This window comes from Talpa occidentalis, unplaced genomic scaffold, assembly GCF_014898055.3.
Source record: "Talpa occidentalis isolate TD23 unplaced genomic scaffold, MPIMG_talOcc4v2.1 talOcc4.12, whole genome shotgun sequence".
Lineage (NCBI taxonomy): Eukaryota > Metazoa > Chordata > Mammalia > Eulipotyphla > Talpidae > Talpa > Talpa occidentalis.
Window position 1 is genome coordinate 91,729,764 of NW_023601212.1, and position 22,051 is coordinate 91,751,814.

A 22,051-nucleotide genomic window follows, 5' to 3' on the forward strand; every position below is an offset into this window, starting at 1 on the left:
AAATTAATTTAGCTCAGGTTTTCCCCAAGGCATATTTTTGATGGCCATGTGATATGTCATTGAGTCAACCTACTGCAATTTAGTCCATTGTTGTCGTATTGTTTGGGCGTTGATTTTTTCGTTGTTGTTCCATCTCAAACAATACGATAGTGAACATCTTTTGAATCCTTTCTTTTGTAGTGATTCCCAAAGGTGGCATTTTTGAGCTAAAGGGTTTGACCCATTTCCCCCCATATTTTTGTGTATTTTAGAATCTTTTTATTTATTTTTTTAACAAGTGGCTTTTTCAAAAGGGTTAAGTGGCAGCGAATAAGATCACACGTGATGTGCCCTTTAGGAGGTCAGCTGAGAACTCTGGAGAAGCTAGGCTAGTAGGCAGCTGCCAAAAAGCCTCCAGAGAAAGGATAAGTCAAATCATTAAGCAAGTGTCAGAGTGGACAGTGTCGGATCTGTGAAGAGCTTCTCCTCCCTTCCAAAGTCATCCATGATTCTGGAGATGCTCACTTGGAAGTTGAAGGCCTTTGGCTGAAGGCAGGATGCCCCAAGCAGGTGTTAGCTAGTGATCCCCAGTTCTCCTTAGAAGCTTCAGGGATCCTGTGGGGCCTTCTGGGGTTGCCTCTCATCTCCCCCATTCTTGGTTTCTCAATTTACTCCTCTGGATCTTTCCAGAAACCGTCTTTGGTAGCTCTGTAACAAAGGCCACCTGGTGACCATAAAATAGAAATGCTTGAAATTATCATTTTGCAGAAAGACTTGTGTATTCAGAGTCGTGACCCTCTGCCCCTTTGTTGGGAAACCGCCCTGACTGATGGTTCTCCAAATGGCATCAAAACAACCAGAGCCTGGACCACATGATCTTTTCAACAGCATTTCACAACACCCCCCAAATCAGATTTATGGCCCGTTTTGAGAGTGGGAACAAAATATGCTTGGGGGGAGGAGCCCCCAGTGAAGAAACAAGCAGAAAAGGACAGAAGGAGGCAAGGGTTGTTTGGCCTTGCTTCTCCCCAGGGCTGGCCTTGAGTGGGGTCCAAGTGGTGTGTGCCCCTCAGGCCTTTACCTTCCTGGGGTACTTGTATGGAGCAGTCACCCTTTTCACGTGCTCCTGGAGTTCCCGCGTCAGTTCCTCTGGATCATGAGAGGTGTAGGCTGGAGAAAGGACTATGAATGCCTTTACCACCTGCCAGAAGAAAACAGAGCTCAAACCTCCAAAGCCGGAAGCAATCAGGACTTGTATAAGAGCTCTGTTCTGAGCCTTGCGAGAGAGAGCTCCTCTTTCCTGGCGCCGCCTGAGAATTAGGCTGTGAATGACAACAGTGGTGATTTCTTGATGCCCACCTTTCCAAGATCAACTGCTGGGAGTGTTGGCTTTTGTGTGATAATTTTAGAATCTTGTCTGTTTCCCAAACTACTCCACATACTCAAAATGACAATTTTAGGAGCCAGGGTACTTCTGCAAAAATGCAAATACATTGAAGAGAGGAGCTTCGCAAGCTCCTTAGGGTCCATTATGTCCAGGTTTTCCTGACTAGGCAGGCAGTGAGGCTTAGGATTGGACAGGCAGGATTGGGGGAAATACAGACACTTCAAGGGAGATGTGAGTCTTTCTGTGGCTGCCTAGATGAGCAATTGGAATCAGCAAAGATTTTGCTGCACAGCTTCTGTTCCAGGCATCCCTGGACATTCTGCACCTTGACTCTCTCTGCCCACATCATTCTTGCAGACTGTCTCCAGACTGTCTCCCCCCAGGCAGGCAGAGGAAGAGCCAGAAACTCAGGCACAACAGAACGTGGCCTTTGATAGTAATGCAGAGTTAAGGCTTATCCATATACCAGCATCACCTCTGTCAACCATATCCTGTGACATGGTGGTTCACTGTCCTTCACACTTCCAAGGTGCGGCAGCTCACTACCATTTCATGTTCAGACAGATGCAATTTTTAGGAAGGGCTTTCTCTTACATCTAAAACAACCAAGCATTTATCGAGCGCTTTCTCTGTACCAGACTATGTTCTGAGCACAAGCCACTGTCACAGCCCCAGTTAATCCCAGTTAATCCCCCGCTCCAGGCTTTCCAGGTTAATTTCTCCAGCACATTGGGACTCTTGCCTCCCTCATTCTCTAGGAGTCACCTTAAAGGGCTCAGAGTCACTGAGCTAGGGGCATCTAATCAAATGAAGATCCTGGGACTACAACCCCAGTCACTTGGATGCAGCAAGTCTTACTCAAGGTAAGAAATCTCCATTTTAAACGAGAATCCCAGAGGATGCACCTGGAGGGTGGGGCTGCAGCTGCTGACTTTGAGAATCACTCTTCTGGCCCTGATGCTTCTGAGAAGGCAGCTTGAAGCTGTGCTAACTTTCAAAGGGTAACTGCATTACACTTAAGGATTATGGTGGATGAACAGTCAGTCTGTCTAAGTCAGGAAGCCTACTTGTCCCACTCCATCTATTCTTCTGGGACCTATGGGAAGGAATTTGCATTTCCACTGAGAAAGGCCAGCTTATTAAATGTGGTCCATCTCCCTGATCTAGCACTGTGTATACCTATTTCTTCTCTCCCTCAAGTGGGCCATTCTTCCCAGGTTAGAACCAGCAGCAACCACATCAGGCATGCCTGCCACATCCTCGCCTGCAGAAGGAAAAGGACTTTCTGTTGGACAGCGTGGAGACAGGGCCTGCGCCAGCACCAGCATCTCCTTCCCAGCAGTTGCTTCTTTGGGACCCAGGTCTATGTCTACCTACACCAAAGTGTTGGTATCTTCCCTCTGCTTCCTCCTGGAGAGTATTTGTATCTCAAACAGCATGAGGGCAATGCTTACCCAAAAGGCAGGTGTGTATGGTGGTGGCATTTCAGTCTTTGTGAATGGGGTGAGATATTGGGGAATCAGGGCTTTCCAGCTTACTCTGCTGGGTGCTGCGAGGTACAGAACCAGGAGGCAGTATCCTGGGCCGGTCCACTTACCTCTCCTCTGATAGGGTCCGGGCTGCTGACCACAGCAGACTCCAGGACAGCAGGGTGTTCAGCAAGGGCACTTTCTACTTCAACAGGCCCAATCCGGTAGCTGGAAGAGAAAAACAAACTTCCAAGTGACCTTACCTCTGCCATGAAGCTTTGGAGGGAGAAGGGAAAAGCAGATGCCTTGACCTTGAAGAATTGATGACATCGTCATTTCTTCCCATGAACCAAAAGTAGCCATCCTTGTCCATGTGGGCTCGGTCCCCTGTGATGTAGAAGTCCCCTTGTTCTGATGCCGCCGTCTTCTCGGGATTGTCCTGAAAGACAGTTTAACTCTTGAAGGGCCATCTGGGTGCAGTCACCCAGCCCAGTGACAGCCCAGCAGGCCCATGCAGGAGGCTGACGACTCCCCAGTAGGAAGTCCAGCAGTTTCTGGGGACTGAACTGGCCAGAATTATATGGGTTTTCCCTCTTTTAACTGGAAGGAAGTTGCCAGGAAATCACTACCATTTCCAGAAGGGTCCTAGGAATCCTAGCTGCAAGCTGGGGGTGGGCACAGGGCCACTGGCTCTGCTTCAAAGGATGAAAGAGCCACTGATACTCTGTGCTCAGGAATCACTGAAGGTAGAAAGTGATGACAAAAAGCAGGGGTAGAGGAAGGAGAAAAGCAATCAAACTGATTCTCAGATCTTTCAAGAAAATGCTATCACTCAGCAAAAAATATATATATACTGATATATACATAATGTAATGTAATATAACATAATAAAAGAAATCATACACACGAAAGTTAATATTTTAAGATTTTGTCTGTATGAAATTCTTTTTTAAAAAAGATTTATTTATTTTTATACAAGAACTGGTGTACAGGCCAGATGCGTGGGAGGGTGAGAGGATTCACCAGAGACAGAGCAGGGAACAGAACAGGCAGACTGACAAAATACACTGCTGAGGGGAGCAGCAGGGGCAACGGAAGAGGTCTGCTGTGCCATGTGGGACCCTCACTGGCCATCCGGGATCAAACCAGCGCTGCAGAGGCTGTGGACAGCTTCACAGCACAGCGCTCAACTGCCTGCGCCACCAGGGGAGGCCCTGAAATTCTTTTTTTTTAAAAAAGGAAAAACAATTCTGCAGTAACAACAAATTGCCAGGGTTTGAAAAGTGCCCGCGAAGGAACATAATGAAATTTGGTGGGTGATAAAAATGTTGTGATATGGTGCCTACCAGCTTTGATGGCTGGTTCAAGCTGGATGGAACTGGTTAGAACCAGCTAGACATGGCTGCAACAGGTGGGAGCTGGGCTAATCTGGTTGGAACCAGCTAGAGCTGGATGAATCACGTTTGGGACAGTTAGACCCAGTTTGCACACTTTTGAGCTGGTTGGAGCCATACAGAACTGGTTGAGCTGTTTTAAGCCAATGTGATACAGTTTGATCAGGTTGGAGCTGGTTGGAACTGGCTGGAACCAGCTGTATCCAGTTGGAGCATGGTCGGGCTGTTTGAGCCAGTTGGATTCGATTGGAGGTGGTTACAGCCAGCCTGATCTGATTGGAGCTGGTTTAGGCCGTGAAAGCTGGTAGGAGATTGGTGGAACCAGTTCTTGCAGTTTGAGCCAGTGTTCAGGTTGGTTGGAACAGGTTGGGGTGCTTTGAACTTGTTCAAGCCAGTTGGAACTTATTGGAGCTGCTTGGAACCAGTCTGATCCAGTTCTATCAATTTGATCTGGTTTGCAGCGGACTGGAGTCTGTTTGAGCTGGATAGAATTGGTTGGAACTGGTTTAAACTGGTTCAAACTGTTTTGAGCCAGTTGGAAACTCACAGAAAAGTCACTAAAATATACATTCAACATTGGTAAAACAATTGACAGATTTTTATATGTGCCTTTCAATACTATAACTGACTGATAGCTTTGTATACACATCACATGGGATTCCTAGCTATGCTTCTCAACTTTGACTGCATATTTGAGTCACCTGGGGAGCTTATCCACACCATTAAAAAACTGAATCTAGTTGAGTTGGGGCTTGAGTATTGGTCATTCATGAAGCTTCCAAAGTGTTCATAAAGTGCAACGAGGGTAGCAATCTGTGTTAGTTGCGTTTTATAGAGAAGAGTTGGGAAGAAAGCCCATCATAAACAGCAGCTAAGGTGGGAATAAGGGAGAAGTAACTACTGAATTAGCTCAGAAACTTGAACTAGAATCCTAGGGCAGAGTCCTGACAGCAAACCCCTATCTACCCAACACTCAAGACAAAAAGAATCTTGAAAACCAGATTTGACACAAAATTACCTTCCTTCCCTTCCCTTAAACTCCATTTTCTCATCCTTAATGTGTTGGGGTTGCCCTTAATGTGATAGGTTTGCAGTTTCAGACACAACCACGTTTACATTGCATGTCCTGTGCATGCTTATTGAATAACATCAAAAAACTACAGTCTCTACCTTCCTAATCAAACAATTTCAACCTACCTCAAACAATTATTGCAAGAGCTACACAAATAAGAGCTTATAAAGTGTGTGGTACAATCCTTGGCACACAGCAATTCCCTTGAAATGACTGTTCCCTGCCACTTACCAAATAGCAATTGAAGAAACAGAAGGGCCGGGTGGGTCTGATGCGGACAGCAACATTCCCCTCTTCCCCTGGGGCCAGGATGTTGCCCTCATCATCCACAATCTGGTGGAGGGGACATCACAGGACGGTGTCAGGATGTCTGCATGGCCAGGCTCCTGCCGGCTGAGCCTGGTATTGCTAAGTGGGGTCATGCATTTTGAACCAACCCTCGGCCACAGTTGGGAGAGGCTGCCTACCTGCACATCATAAGGCGGGGATGCTTTCCCCATGGATCCAGACCTGATTTTTGTGCCCTTTGGGTTGGCACAGATGACAACCTGGGGAGAAAGTGGTACCAAGAAGTAGGATCCTCAGCCCTCAGCTTCCATCCTGGTTCATGCCTTTACTCTCTCTCTCTCTTCTCACACACTTCCTTCTGCATCCTCTTTTCCTTTCTCCCTTCTTTGCTGCCTTTATTTTTAGCCCCTTCCTTCTACCCTTTCTCCTCCATGTCTTCTCGCCTTCCTTTCTTCTGTTCTTTCCTTAGTCATCAAACATGTACAGAACATTCCATAATCCCCGCACACGAAGACCCTGACAGGTCACCAAGCCAATGTCTCAGCTGTTGGCTGAATCTCTGTAGAGAACACTAGTGAACAGGGTGGGTTCTGATCAGAGACAGACAAAAGCTGTCCTGGGGGGAGACAAGGACCATCCTTGGCTGCAAAAGCTGGTTTGCTGGGCATCATGTCATCGGGAGTTTACTTTAAGTTGATCTTTAAAACAAAAGGGAAGAAAGGCAGATGGAGTTTTGTAGTTGGCTTCTTATCCCACAGGCAGGGCAGGTATCACAGATGTGACAACCAGAAAGGCAGGAGGCTCTGTGGATGGACCATCCCCAGTGACTGAGGTTCCCCTGATGTGGGCCAGGACCCCCCCATCCCAGCTCACAGTTTCAGACTGGCCGTAACCTTCATGTAGCTCCAAGCCCGTCTGGTTCTTCCACTGCTTCCTCACATCAGGATTGAGGGCCTCTCCTCCAGTCAAGCAGTGTCGCAGGCTCTGAAACTGGTACCTTCCTCAGCCAGAGAAATACAAGGCTGCCTGTGTCAGGGTCCCCATCCCCACCTCCCTGTCCCGTGTCCAGACCAAGACACAAACGTTTCCGGAGAGGAAACCCCGGGCTTCCTAGCCTGCTCCAGGGGTCCTGTCCTCTGACTTTGCAGCATATTCCTCTCAGATGGATATATTTTTTTTTTAAATCAAACTTGTCTGGGTCTGGATAAAATCAGAAACCCATAGAACATTCCAGGTGAATTGTCCAAAATAATTTAGTTGGAAACAAATGGACGCTAAATTGATTGGGACAACCACCTGCTTGAAAAGATAAATCTATCAACAATTGATGAGATAGTCAGGAGTTCTCTAAGAACACCCAAACAGCAAAAGGGGCAAAAGAAGCTGACAGATGTTAAATATGTTACAAGACTACCCCTCCCCCTCCATTCAATAATTATTCAAAATGTGCAGAATCAGTGATTGCACAATAATTTTCCAACCATTTTTCCTTTTGGATCAAACTGCCTCAACTGTTGCTTAGCATTACTGAGTATCTTTCAATCAAATTTTCTTGAACAAATCACACAGAAGTTGCTTTGGGGCAAAATTGTGATGATGAGATAAACACAACCGATCAATGATGAATCCTTACGTTACAGAACAATTCACCTTGAGACCATTGCGGAAGGTCTTATTCTCTAAGGGATGGTCATGGCCAGATCCATGGCTTAGGGGGAGCTGAGGGATGGATGGGGACAATTTTCCATGAGTTGGGAGAGGATAGGAGAGGAAGAAAGATCAGAGACAATTGGAGACAAGCCTCTCTCCACATATCCCAGCAAACTAGACTTCTCCTGTCAGCAGATTTGCTTTGGCTTTACCCAGGAGCCACTCACAGGATCTCACCACCTTCTGTTGGTTTCCCAGTGGAATGCACTCAATGGTTAGTGTTAGGATGGAGGGATGAAGTATCTGTCATGGTCAACTTGGTGATCCCACCAAACCTACGACCCTGGCTGCAAACACCATTCCAGGGGTGCCAAACAATTAACCAATGATTTTTCTAATCTCATAGAAGAAGCAGACACACTGCTGAGGAAGTGAGCTATGGGTGTAGAGTCGGGAAATAGGCCACATCAAGTGCTGAAATTTCAGACTGTCTTAAATCTGGAGGGAAATTCCTGGGGAGCATTCTTGAGTTGATTCTATGAAGAATATGAGTGTATGTGCTCGTGTATGAGAGAGAGGGAGAGAGAGAGCTACAGAGAGAGGGAGAGAGAGAGAAAGAGAGAGAGAGAAAGTTGGAATGAGGAGGTGACTGTTCATGCAGGTACCTGTGCTCTATAGTCACATATTTAATTTCCTAAAGAATCAAACAGATGGGCTATACCTGGTAAGATCCTCTTGCACTAGCAGACGGAAGATGGTGGGAACACAGCAGAGGGTGGTGATAGGGAACTTGGAGAGAGTCTAAAGAAAAAGTATTCAGAGTTAGTGGGGTGTGATTTTGGCAGATGGAAGAGGCAAGCTGGACATTCATATTCTCAGAGGAGAGGAGTTGAACACTATGTGCACTATCCAGCCTCCAAGATGGCGACAAATGGTTGCCACATCCTGGCATTTGTGCTTTTGAGGAGCCTCTCCCACGTGGCACCAAGTGTGGTCTGTGTGACTGATGGCACACTGTTGAGGTGACAGGTGTTGCTTTTGATATCTTAGGTTAAACACAGGCTACAGCTTCTATCTTAGAAGTCATCTCTTTCTCCCTCTCTTGGATCACTCACTCTGGGGAAAATGAGCCACCATGTTGTGTGGGATGCAAGTCATCCAATGGACAAACACACCTAAGTAGGAGCTGAAGCCTCTGGGCAAGAGCTAGTGAGGAAGTTCTCTAAAAACCAGATGAGTGATTTTGAAAGCTGATTTTTCATTCCTAGTCAAGACTTAAGGTAATTTGCAGTCCTTGGCTAACATTTGTGTGTGTGTGTGTTTTAAAAGATAATAGCACAACATTTACCATTTTAACCCTTTTAAGAATACAGTCTGGTGGTATGAAGTACTTTCATATTGTTGTACAACCGTCACTAACATCCATCTCCAGATCTTTGCAAATGTTTCCAAATGGAAACTCTTTACCATTACACAATAATTCCTCATTTCACCTTTTCCCCAGCCCCTGACCATTGCTCTACTTTCATAAACTGACCCATTTATGAATTGAATCCTCTAGGTACCACATGTATCTGGAATCATACAGTATTTGTCCTTCTGTGGCTGATTTATTTCACTTAGTACAATGTCCTCAAGACTCATCTATGTGCATCATGTCAAATTTGCTTCCTTTTTAGGCCTGAATATTACTCCATGGTGTGTATGTGCCACGTTTTGTTATCCACTATTGATTGGACTCGAGTTGCTTCCACTTTGGGCTATTATAAATAATATTACTATGAACATGAGTATATCTAGCTGACATCAAGACCAACACTTCATAAAAGACCACAGTCCAGAAGTACCTGTTAAGCTGCTGCCATCAGAAACTGTGAGATAATACATGTTTGTGTTTTAAGTTGCAAAGTTTTGGAGTAATTTGCTGCACAAAAACAGATAACTATACACACTCTGGCAGGGCAGGGGCAATGGGGGAAGAAGGCATATACCAGCTGATCACCCTACATGAATACTGCATGATAGTAATACTCAATATATGTTAAGAACCTGCTATGTGCCTAGTGTTGCATAATTGTCACAGCAACTCTAGAGAACTATATTATTGCTTTCATATTGCATATGAAGAAGCTGAGGCTCAAGGAGAGTAAGTCACTTTCCTAAATGGAGCATGTAGCATGTAGCAAATGGAGAATGTGGAGTCTGAGGTCGGGTCTGACTGAGGCAAAGCCTGTGCTATTAGCTACTGCGTGCAACAGATTGCCTCAGTACTAAAATCTTGGGTAGATGGCCTCTCCGGTGTTTTAAGGGAGGGAGTTAGAATGTGGAAGGAAGAAGAAAAATGTCCTGTATCTTTCATGGGGTCATCAATCATGAGACCATCTGGAAGGCTGGGAACAAGTCACCAGGACATGAGGGCTGGGTGAACTACGCATGCTGAGTAGAATGCACATGAGTGGGGAGTAGACTATGATTTTCACCAAGGTTTTGAAAAATGACTAGGGTTTGGACAGAGGCATAGGGAAGAAAGTGGTGGGGGGAGAAGCACTCTTGCAGTGGAAATAGACTATGCAAAGTTCTGGAGATGTGAAGTGGTCTTTGGTCTAGAGCTCTGTACAGGGGATAAATAATGATCAAAGGGAGCCAGGTGGGTAAGAACCAGACTATGGAAGGTCCTGGGAAGATTTTTTCATTAATATTAGCACTAAAGAAATCTTATTGATCATTAATTCATTCATGCCTTTTTCTCCTGCTTTTTCTCACTTGGCGTATTTACACCTACCACATAAAAGATGTTTAGAGAGGCCTCTTACATTCAGGATAAGCTTGGCATCAACTCGAGGCAGCTCATGAACAAAAATGCAAGACCCATTGGGCCAGGCAGAGAAGAGGGTCCAGGCTGCCTTCACCCAGCCAGTGTCAGTTGTGTTCCAGAAGATATCTGATTCTGTCAAGGCCACCCAGCGCCTGCCAAAAATTAGAGGAAGTCAGATCCTTTAGGGATTCTTCTAGATTTGAAAAGAATTACATCATCAAAGTTACCTTATTTGGATCCTTGCCCGCAGTGGATACTCACACTTGACTAATCTCTGTAAGTCAACCTTGTGTGGCAGTTACTGAGCATCTTCGGTGTGTCTAAGCCCTAGTATAAAAGTGCCTGAGCAGAGTATAAAAGACAGGTTCCACACTCTCAAGGACTTTGCAGTATACTGAGAGTGACATATAAGGGAATAAATAATCTCAATCAATTAATAAGGGTTCTTTATTTATTTAGTACACATTTATTCAGCACTTACTCTGGATTTAGGATTAGGGATATAGAAATGGATGATGAGTCTTGCCCTGAGGGACTTATAGCTAAGTAAATATATATCTAGAGACCAACCTTTCATAGAGTTGCAACTGCAACTCTATGCAATTGCAGAGAACAGGCACCAAGCCAAGAGCAAGCGTGGAGATGGGTCTGAGACACTTCCACTGAGGAGGTGATACCTGAGCTGAGTATAAGCATTGTGCAGCAATGACATAGGTGAGGCAGAGAAAGAAGCACATCTCTAGCATGGGAAACAGAGTCTACAAGCATGGAAAAGAGGGGACTGGTCATGTTCTGTAATTGGATTCTGGAACACATGCTCTCTTGGTCTTCATCCTACTCACTGGTGATTCCTTCTTAGTCTCCTCCATGGAATTGTCTATACATCCCTCTTCATTATAGAAATAAATGCTCAGGCACTCTGTTCTGAGACTTCTTCTCTTCTCAACTTACATTACTCTTTGCTAATCTCAGCTAAACTGATGGTGTTAATGCATTTCTTTATGCTGGTAACCCAGCATGATTTTCATTAACCCTAGACAAGTCTATCCAACTGCTTACTCAACATCTCTGCATTGAACTCAAAGATGTCTAATAAGCACTTCAACCTTACAGTCCGCAAATGAACTCTTGTCTTCCTCCCACCAGGCAGCTCTTCCCCAGTCTTTCCTTTATCGGTTCATGCTTTGGGTTGTTCGGTTCATGCTTTGGGTTGTTCAGTTGCTGGGTCATCCTTGACTCTTCTCTTTGACTCTCACCTCACAGCAAATCTGTCAACAAATCTAGTTACATCCAGTCTTGCCTCTTTGCAGTCCTTCCACTGATACTCTGCGTGGGCAAGCACCCACTTTGTAATGTACTGGACTCTCATTCTCAACCCAATGTCCTGAGTGTTTCATTTAAAAACAAATAAATCTTGTTACTTCTCTGTTCAGTATACTCCAAGATTCCTCAAAGCATTAAACAGAATCATCATATGACACTGATCCCACTTCTGGGCATACAGTCATGTACTGCATAAAGTATTTCTGTCAGTGACAAACCACATACAGGATGCTTGTCCTTATAAATAGCCTAGAAGAGTAGTGGGCTATGTCATCTATGTTTGTACAAGTGTACTCTATCATATTCACATGACTAAATTATCTAATGATGCATTTCTCAGAATACATCCCTGATGTTAAATGACACATTAACTATATACCTAAAAGAATTAAAAGAAGGGTCTTGAACAGATATTTGTAATCCATGTTTATAACAGCATTATTCACCTGAGCCAAAATATGGAAGCAACCCAAGTATCCATCAATGGATGAATGGATAAACAAACCTTGTGTGTATACCGCAGTGGAATATTATTGAGCCCTAAAAAGGAACGAAATTCTGACACACACTACAAATGGGTGAACTTTGAAGACATTATGCTAAGTAAAGTAAGACAGATACAAGAGGGGAAACACTGTGTGATTCCACTTATATGAGGTTCCCAGAAAAGTCAAATTCATAAAGACAGAAAGTAGAGAAATTGCTGCCAGTTCTTGTGGGGAAGAGCAAATGGGGCATTATTGTGAAATAGATTTCAGAGGGTGAAATGTGTGCAAAGTTGCAGTTTTGCAAGACAAAAATGTTCTGGAGATGGACAGTAAGAATGTTTGCACAATAACTGAGTGTAGTTGAGGACCTGAACTGTACATTTAAAAATGATTACAATGGTGAATTTTATGTTGCATATATTTTTCCACCATTAAAAAAATACCATTAATGGCTTCTCCATCAGAGAAACCAGATCCTACCTGAGTTGCACCCCTGTTGACTCTCTGACCTCAACCCCGGCCACTTTCTCCCTCACTCACTCCTTTGCCTACTTTCTGTCCCACCAACCCAACAGATGAGTTTCCCCTGGTACCTTCCACTGGCCACGAAACCCAGCCCATAGCTGGCCTGGGAGTGCTCCACCATCTTGGGGGTTCCAGTAGAGCCGCTCGTGAAGTAGATGGCCAGTGGGTCTTGACTCTTGGTCCTCATGCAGTTGTGCTCTGGGGATGCCTCCCTATAAAATATGAGAACATGAGTTGGCACTGCCAGTAGTAGAGAGTGTCATGGTAGCGAGGACATGTATCACACCAACACCATCTGCCATCTTAATAAATACTCTGTATGAGACACCCTGCTGGGAGTGCCAGCTGGCATGTTTATCGCTGATCCCCACAGCCACCTCGTGGGGCAGGTGTTGTCATTATAACCTTTTCCAGATAAGGAAACTGAGGTTGATAATGTCTAATGACTCATTCAAAAAAGTTCATGTTCTGGTGGGACCCACACATGTCTGTACCGAACTTCACATTCAGGTACATCTCCCCACCTCGATTCCTGATCATTTGAGGCTGTTTTCTAAAGGGTTCTCCAAATTTGGGATTTTGAGATCTGGGTAATTTCTAAAGTTCTATGATCTGGAGAATCTAACCCATTGGTTCTCAGATCTGGTTGCACCATAAGGTCACCTGGTAAGGCTTGCAAAGTCAGTCCATCCGGGACTTATGAGCGAGTGATTTTGAAAGACCATAGGTGGTCACCAGAATTAGTCTCAGGTCCATCTGACTTCCCTTTTGATTTACTCTGTGTGTGCAATCAGCTGTACATTCCACCTCTTGTAGCTTAAAGGGGCAGTGTCTTGGCTTCATTTTTATTCTGTCATCTGGTGAACCCCCACTTACCGGAGGAGTTCTCTGAAGTTTGCCCAGCCTGGCCGACTGCTGTCTGACACCAGCAGTTTGTTCTGGAGGGAGGGGCAGTCGGCACTAATGGCATCCACCCTAGGAGCCAGGGAGTCATTGGTGATAATGGACTTGGCCCTGGACACCTGCAGCCGGTACAGGAGGTCCTTCTCGGTTAGTTGAGAGATGCCCGGAATCATCACAGCCCCTGACACCACACAGAGAGGGGACATTGGCTGGGCAGCAGGAGAGGACCCTTGTGAACAGGTCCAGACCAAATATCCCCTTTGAGAGAGGAGCAGGAAGGGCTCAAGAGGGTTGGAATTCCTGGACTGAAAAAGGTAACAACAACAATAATAGTGATGAAATCCAGAGGGAGCATTTACATGTGCTAAGAAATTTCCATGCATTATTTCATTTAAATCTTAACACACTGGGAAGTCGATGTTACTATTGCTTCCAACTTTCAGATAACAGACTGAGACTTAGCCCTTTAGCCTTTAGATAAATGAAATAATTTTCCCAACACCACACAGGTAGTATGTTGTAGAGCTGGAATTGTGCCCCCAGAAGGAGATAAACCTGGGGTCCATGATCCTGAACATTGTTATATTATCCTAGAGATGACCTCAGTGGTTTTCATGCCTTTCAAACAGAAGCTGTCTAGTGTTGGGTAAAGGTTGCTCAGGGTGAGGGGAAGGTAGCACAGTGGGGCATATTCTGGGACACGAGTGGAGGAGAGTGGTAGGAATTTCCCAGAAGATGGAGAAACCTGCTCTCCGCTGTAAGTAGTGGTGTTGCCTTTGTAAAATCAGCCTGAAAGCTCTGGCCCCTTAAAAGTGCATGCATCAGGGTCAGTGGATGTTCTGGACTCTATAGCCTGTGTCCTTTTGTGCCTTCTGATGGACAAAGATACCCAAGAAAATTAATGGTCCTCTGGCCTGAACTTACATAACTGCAGGACAAGGGACTGTCAAGCACTAATTTTATTGCTTTGATTACTTTGTCTTTTCCTTGGGAGCTGGAAGATGCTCTGATGGTGAGAGCCTTAAGGTCTAAAGGGTTTATTGCAAAGGTATCTCTTTCATCCATAACTGCATTGCTCATCACTCCCAGACCACAACCAGCAGAAACTATCTTTGGTCTGTCTCACTCAGAATTTTTAAACAATTTGTTTAGTTGTCAGCATTAAAACATTGGAGGTTTTTAAAATAAAAATCCAGAGTTTTCTATTACAAACTAAGAGTTCTAGTAACACTGGCTCTCCTGCCACATGGAAACATTCGGTTGGCATTGAGAAGAAGTTGCCCCTGTTTAGCATGGCATGTCACTGCCAATGCACCACAGTCCTCAGCACTCCCTACTGCCTTGCACTGGCCTGCTTTAATCAATTACATCAATGTCTGGGCCCCCCACACAAGATGCTTTGGGCAATACATAAAACTTCACACAGTTCAATTTGCTCCGTTTTCCCTTGTGGACACAGCAAAGTTCTAGCAGGTGGTGTCGGCCTGAATGGGGAACTGACAGCCCCACGCACTGACCTGTCCGCATGCAAGCCACACTGACCAGCCACCACTCTGGGACCCTTGGGAGCACCAGCATCATTCTGTCTCCAGGCTTCAGGCCGCACACATCCCTCAGCACATTAGCTGCCTTCCTGGACTGCTCCCCCAGCTCCTCGAAGCTCCACTTGACCTCTGCTCCCTTGCCATCGACCCACCAGAACGCAGGATTCAAGGGTCGCTGTCCAGCCTAGATAACAGGGTAGGCAGCAAAGAAATCGAAACCATTTGCTGAGGATTTTTGTTTGGTTGTTGTATATTTAATTTTACTTTTTACAATTGTTATGACAGTCACAGCGTTCAATAATCAAAAAATTATGAAAAGATATGCACTGAGAAGACTTTGCTCCCATTCTTATGCCTACTAATCCTACCCCTGCTTCACCTGCTTCAACAAGTAACCAATATTACCACTTTCATGAATATCCTTCCAGTGTTATTTTAAGCAAATAGAAGCATGTTTTTTTTTGTGTGTTACCACATTTATATGCAAAAAGGTAGCATGCAATTTACATTGTTCTATGTCCACCCTTTTTTTAAAATTGAGATTTTACTCCCATACTATAAAATTTGCTGGTTTAAAGTGCACAATTCTAGGGATTTTAGTGTATTCACAAAGTTGTATAACTATGACCACTATCTCATCCAGATCATTTTCCTTATCCTAAAAAGAATATGGTACAGAGTTTGGTGACTCCTTATTCTCTCCTTCTCCAGCCCCCTGGCAAGCACTAATCTACTTTCTGTCCCTGTGGATTTTCCTATTTGGGATATTTCATATGAATGGAATTGTAGAAAATATGGCATTTTTATCTAGTTTCTTTCATTTAGCATATGTTGTGAAAGTTAATCTAAATTGTGGCATGTATCAGTATTATATTCCCTTTAATGGCTGAGTAATAATCCACTGTATGAATATATCACGTTTTGTTTATCCAATCATTTATTGATGGACTCTAATTCTATCACATTCATCCATGCCTATCCTCCAGTTAGTGCCATGCCATTTTTTTTTCTTCACAAAGTCTTGATTACTGTAATTCTGTCATAGTTGCAGTTTGAGTCCAGTATTGTATTTCTTTTTCAAGATTGTTTTGTTATTATGAGACCCTTCACAGTTCCACATGGACTTTGAACAAGATTATCTACTTATGCAAAAAAATCTCCTGGGATTTTCATAAAGATTGCACTGAATACACACACACACACACACACACACACACACAGAGGGATGTACTGCCACCTTAACATCCCTGAACATGGGATGTCTTTCCATTTATTTAGGTCTTCTTTAATTTATTTTAACAATATTTTGTACTTTGGGGCATATAAGTCTTATATTTCTTTGGTTACATTTATTCTAAGTATGTGAATTTATTCCAAGTATGTAATTTTTTTACATTTTTAATAAATAAAATTGTTTCTTAATTTCACTTTTGGATATTCATTAAAATATACATAGGTTTATCAAGTTATCTGCTCCTAAAATGCAATGATGGGGCAGGCATAAAATAAGAGTGTACATAATTTCTTCAAAGAACCCTCTGTAAGACTGACTTTCAGATACTTTAATCACTAGTAAAAGGTTGTCCAGTCATACCCTTGGATTTTCTTCCAAAACACACCTTCCTGGCAGTGAATACCCTAATTTTACTGTCTTATGCATTACAGATAGGTTGAGAACTCAAATCATCAAGTGTTGGTCTTTTTTTTTTCTTTTTTTTTTTGCTTCAAAAATTTCCCCTCTATTTTTTCCCTCTAGCGTTTTAATATAACCAAGAAAGTAATCAGGTCGTATCTTCAACGTTTCACTGGGAAGATCTCCTCAGCTCAATAGCTAAGTTATCACCGATCATTCTGCTCTCTCCATTACTTTAGGACACAATTTAGCTGAGATTTCTGGCTCTGTGTATAAGATCCAGTTTCCAGTAACATATCCTCATTCCCTCTTAACTATAATGTCTTTAATGTTCATATTTCTACCAAGTCTCTTATGAACACTTAAGTTTTTCTCTGACACAATAGAGGTTTTCTCTGCCATGCATCTCATTCTGGGTCTTACTCACAAAGTCCTTAACATCTGTATTTCTACGAGCAGTCTGTTCATGGCAAGGTTTTTCTATCATGACCATCAGAATTCTTCCCATCTCTACTCATAACCTGACTCCAAATCCACTTCCACATTTTTTAGATATCTGTTACCGTACTTAGCACTACTCTTGGTAGAAAAACCTGTATCTGTTATTGATTGCTGCTGTAAATAATTATAAGAAATGTAGTTGCCCTTCTGATTATATTAAACCCACCCAGACAATCTAGGTTATTCTTCCCATCTCAACATCTTAACATAATCACATTGTACAGTCCCTTTTGCATGTAAGGTATTACATTCATAGGTGTCAGGGATTAGGGTGTGGCTGTATTGGGGAATGACATTATTTTGCCAGAGAAAGTCCTACTTTCTTTATATGACTTGAAGTTGGTTTATTTTCCCCTGAAAATAGTCATTTAAAGATATACAATGTTGCAACTCTTGAAATTTGATTATCCGTTTTCCTAGGTATTCTCATTGTTGCTGCTTGCTGTGGTTTGTGGGTTTAGTGATTTTTAGGACCTAATGCTGTAAAATCTAATATTCTTGGTTATGTGTGACTATTTGGTTATGTGTGACCTGTCTACTTGATTAACTTTGTGGTCAACTTATGATTGGACAAAGGTTTTTTAAACATTTGGGACCGATGAATTTCCCAGTCTTGGCCAACTTCAACCCTCAGTCAGAGAGTTGACAAGGAGGACTTAGCTCTAACCACCTGCTTGCTCATACCTCAAGGTCAGCCAGGGATGAAAGTTAGGGTTTTCTGAGGTCTTCTCTAATCATTTCCAAAGCCCTTGGCATGCACAGTCCTATTCCTGCAAGTTGCTTTCTAAATTCCCGGCAACATGAGGTTTTCAAAATTCCTGTGGACAGCACATTCCCCATTTTTAAAAAGTTTTTTTAGTTAGTTAGGCTCTTGTTTGCCCCAACTTTTGTCCACCACCTCATTTGCCTGTTTTTATTTCTATCAAATTGTACCCAGAGAAAGGGCTTTCCTCACAGGTTGAGGCCTAAGGTCAAATACAAAGAGCAAGAAAGGTCTTCCAAACAACCACTATAAAGGACAAATAATGCCAATTCTTTGAGCCCCAACTCATTTCTGATTTTTTTGGTGGCTAGAAATGCAGGCTATTATTTTTCAAGGTTACCACAGAGCCAGAGAGTAGGGGATGGGACTAGGGCAAGTTAAAATTGCTACAAAGCTTGCTGTTCTTAGTAAAATCTTTAGCCAAATCTTTCAATTTTTAGCCACACATTTCTCTAATCAACACTTCCTGGGTCACTCTAGTCTTTGGTTAGTTTCTAATGTTCTGAAAAAATTGATTCTGGCAAATTTTCTAGCATTTTTGTTGTTGCTATTGTTGGTGTTGCTTTTATGGTGAAAAGAACTTCTGAAAGTCCTTATTTCACCAAATTTGCTGAGATGACCTGGCTTCTGTTTATCATTAGGAAATCTCTACTAAGGAGTTAGAAGAGCTGATATTTTACAGACAGACAGTCAGGAATAGAACATCATGGTCTCTCCCAGACACGTCTTACTTAATTCTTAAACTCTAAGCACAGAAGGAATGACTCCCATTTGATATATGAGAAGACTGAGATCCAGAGAACTTGGGGCATTTGTCCAAAGTCACACTTCAAGCAGGAGAACCACCTAGCTGAATGCAAAACCTGCTTTCACATCTTAGTCTTTCTCACAGCACCTTTCTAAATTTCTTCCATATCCACCAACAGGATAACTTTACACTATCTACCAAAGTGCAGTTTTAGTTTTTTTTCTTTAGCTATTTAACTTTTTTTAAAAAATAAGCTCTTCTAAAATGAACATAAATATATTTTAAATAAAATTTTATTCCCAGAATGCAAAGTTAGTATCATTTAGTGTAAATAAAAGAGAGCATGGTATACAGAGAGACCCAAAAGACACATAAGGAAGGGGAAGTAAAAAAGGAGGTATATGCACACACACACACACACACACACACACACACCCACAGAAAGTAAGACAACCTGGTTCAGATCCAGGTGTCTGCTGTGATCTGTGAAAAGCTTTGAGCCCGAGCAGCACTCTTATTTAAAAGGGAAATGCATGAGAGTGAGAGGGAGATGAAAGACAGCATAACAGCAAAACACAACTTTCTTTTCACTTGCTCAGAATGATTAGAAGGGAATTAAAAGGCACCTAACTGCCTTGCATGTAACTGATTTGAGCTCAGGAATGTGAGACCCACCGGAAATTGCTCTAGCATGAGCGTCTAAGGCTCACAGCACTCAGTCATCAATTTCTTCTCGAAGGCTTACAGGCTAACAGTTTAAATTTAGAATTTGCAAAATTCCCATCCCCTCGCCATCTCCCTAGGGAAGTCAAGGGTGCCCTTTGATGTCCAGGGTGGACATAGCACACAGGGGACTTCACCTTTTCCAGCTGACTCCATGTGTCTAGCACATCATGGGCAAAGTTGAAGTACTCAGGTACCGGCTGCCTCCCCAGGCTGATGGCTTCCCAGGTGGTCACGATCTTCTGAGGGGCAGGTGGAGGCTGCCTGTGAGATCCACAGAATCCCCGGGCACTCCTGAGCGTCTGGAGGAGCAGGCCTCTTGACCACAGCCACATGGTGCTGCCTCCTGACAGTAACCAGAGAGGAAAGGAGACATTACCCTGAGTTCTGGGATTGGGGGATAAAGTGAGGTTGGGGAAAGCCTGGGCCAGCCTAGGGTGGCTGTGGTAGATGCTGTAGAACAGAGTCTGGGCTTACTGTTAGTTCTTCCGGGGCATCTGGTTATTTCTCGTCTCTGAGACCAAAGCCCTTCCCTCCCCCATCACTGTCTGCAGATCTCTGTGGATCTGTGGTCAGGAACTCAGAGCCCGCTTCCTGAGGCTCAGTGCTGCAAAAGGAATCCTGCAAAAAGCCTTTGGCAAATCCAGAACTGACCTGACAAAGCTGAGAAAGTTCTCAAGCAGCACTGTCCAAGGGAAATATAATGTGAGCTGCACACCGAACACATAATTTTCTAGTAGCTTATTCAAGGAAGTAAAAAAAAAAATGAGATTAATTTTAATAATACATTTTATGGGGAGATTGAACTTCTGTGGTGGGTAAAGGCTGCAAATAAAATTATGAACATCTGGTGAAAAAAATAGAAACCATCTTTTTAATATGATTTTTAAAAAATGTTTTAACTACTCTCAAAAACTTTTCACATTTGAAGAAGCGTGAAGCTGTACTCCTCAAACTTAGTGTTATAAACCAATATCACCTCAATAAAAATAAAAGGACTCTATCAAAAAAGACCTTTTCTTTAACAAGCTATCCTGTCATTTCAATGTGTAATCAATAGATATAAATTATTAAAGAGTTATTTTACATCTTTTTTTTGTACTAAGTCCTTGAAATCTGATGTGAATTTTCCACTTAGTCACGGTGGACCATCACACTTCAAGCCCATGAGGCTCATGACCAGTACATTGGATAGTGGGGGGGTCCAGTCTCTGACTACTCAAAGAGTGGTCTCTGGACCACCTGCACCACCTGGGAGTGTGGAACCACTGCAGACCCTCACACCCCACCTCGACCTGTGGCATTAGAACCAGCTCTTTATCAGAGCCCCCGAATGAACTGTGCACACAGAAACTTGAGAAATGCTGGCTTGGGGGGCTGGATCCCCAGTTCCAGCTCCCCTCCCCAAGCTCTTCTTGGTAATAATAATGGTGAGGATGGTAATGAGCACTGACTTAGACTAATGTGTCCCCCAAGTTCATATGTTAAATCCTAACCCTCAAACCAATGGCATCAGGAGGTAGGGCTTTGGGGAGATGATTAGGTCTTGAGGGAGGATCCCCAATAAACGGGATTCATGTTCTTACAAAAGGGACCTCAGGGGGCCCCCTTCTGCTTCCTCCCCTTCAGGTCTAGCTGTAAGCCAGGAGGCAGGCACCGAATCTGCCAGTGGATCTTTGACCCGGAAACGCCCAAGCTGTAGAACCGCCAGAAATCAATGTTGCTGACAGCACTCAGTGTATGGTGTTTTAGTTACAGGAGCCCAAATGCACTGAGATAATAACCAAAAATAGGTGTCACATTGTTACTGCAACAGTAACTGCCATCTGCCAAAGGCTTACCTCATAGCAAGCACTTGGGAGTGTTTTATAAATATTACTTCCTTAAATCCTCATAATAACACTAGGGTGTTAGTGTTATTTTCTCCATTTCATAGATAAAGCAGGGTTTGGAGGGGAAAAGTGACTTCTGGGTCTCAACTCCCAGAAAGGCCTAGGACTCAGCCTCTGCTGTGGCCACTTATGGGGGCTGAGGGAAGGGACTGCCAGATTCAGGACTCCCCTTATTGACCGCCCCAGCTGGTCACCTCTCTGAACTCTGCCGCAAGCCTGTTCCTCTACCCTCCACCGCAGGATTCCTGGAATCCCCAGGCCTCCTTCCCAAGGACAGAAGCCCATGTCAGACCCTGTAGCCTTCAGGACTTAAACAGCCCAGGCCTCGGGGGCAGCTGACACCTGCCACTAGCTGAAGGGTTTCCCTCTGTTACCTTGTTCCTGAACCCAAGAAATGGCAAGGACTCCTATGTGATGCGTCAGCTGAGTGCGGGCCTCAGAGTCTGTAAACACTCCTCGGGTGCTGGTGAAGGCAATTTGCTGACCAGGCCTCCCACCAGGAACTTTGGCCCCAGAGCCTCCGTGGCCGAGAGAGAGGGCATTGCCCACAGCCAGCAGGAGCCGCAGTGGCTTCCCAGGGCCAGCAAACCGGGAGCCAGAGAGAGTGACCCCACAATCTCTTCTTACCACCCGCAGCCATCAGGAGATTGAATTCCAGCTCTGCTACCTGTGCGTGGAGGCCTGATCTGATGGGTGTTTTCCCTGAAAATTCAGACACCACATAACCTGAGCGGACGACAAGAACTGCATTATGCCTCAGCAGAAAGGATACTATAGTGGCAGTAATATGTCAAATCATGGCCTGTTTTTGCTCAAAGCCTTCTAGTACACAGAGGTACCTGGGGCTGGTTTTGTGAGCTGGTTTTGTGGTCACCTGGGGCTGGTTTTGTGAGCAGGCATGACTGAAAACGGGCACCAGGGGTCTCTTTGACGTGACAGAAGGTTCTAAATTTG

At 43.9% G+C, this 22,051-nt stretch overlaps 1 protein-coding gene across 2 annotated transcripts; it reads right to left on the minus strand.

The window, feature by feature from the left end:
- Positions 1-274: 274 nt before the first annotated feature.
- On the minus strand, positions 275-21,541 carry ACSM5 (acyl-CoA synthetase medium chain family member 5). 2 transcript variants are annotated; one of them, XM_037504560.2, is made up of 14 exons: positions 21,472-21,541; positions 19,343-19,551; positions 14,811-15,021; positions 13,267-13,474; positions 12,459-12,602; positions 10,053-10,206; positions 7,961-8,040; positions 6,463-6,586; positions 5,769-5,849; positions 5,533-5,634; positions 3,147-3,274; positions 2,964-3,063; positions 1,061-1,180; positions 275-703 (listed from the first exon to the last, which is right to left on the minus strand). In XM_037504560.2, the coding sequence occupies exons 2-14, from the start codon at positions 19,538-19,540 to the stop codon at positions 620-622; spliced, it is 1,734 nt and encodes a 577-aa protein (XP_037360457.1). In that variant the 5' UTR covers positions 19,541-19,551; positions 21,472-21,541; the 3' UTR covers positions 275-619. The 2 variants fall into 2 exon arrangements, with proteins under 2 accessions (XP_037360457.1, XP_054549923.1); XM_054693948.1 differs by lacking the exons at positions 275-703; positions 1,061-1,180; positions 2,964-3,063; ... (5 more) ...; positions 10,053-10,206; positions 12,459-12,602 and having other exon boundaries at positions 13,263-13,474.
- Positions 21,542-22,051: the final 510 nt, after the last annotated feature.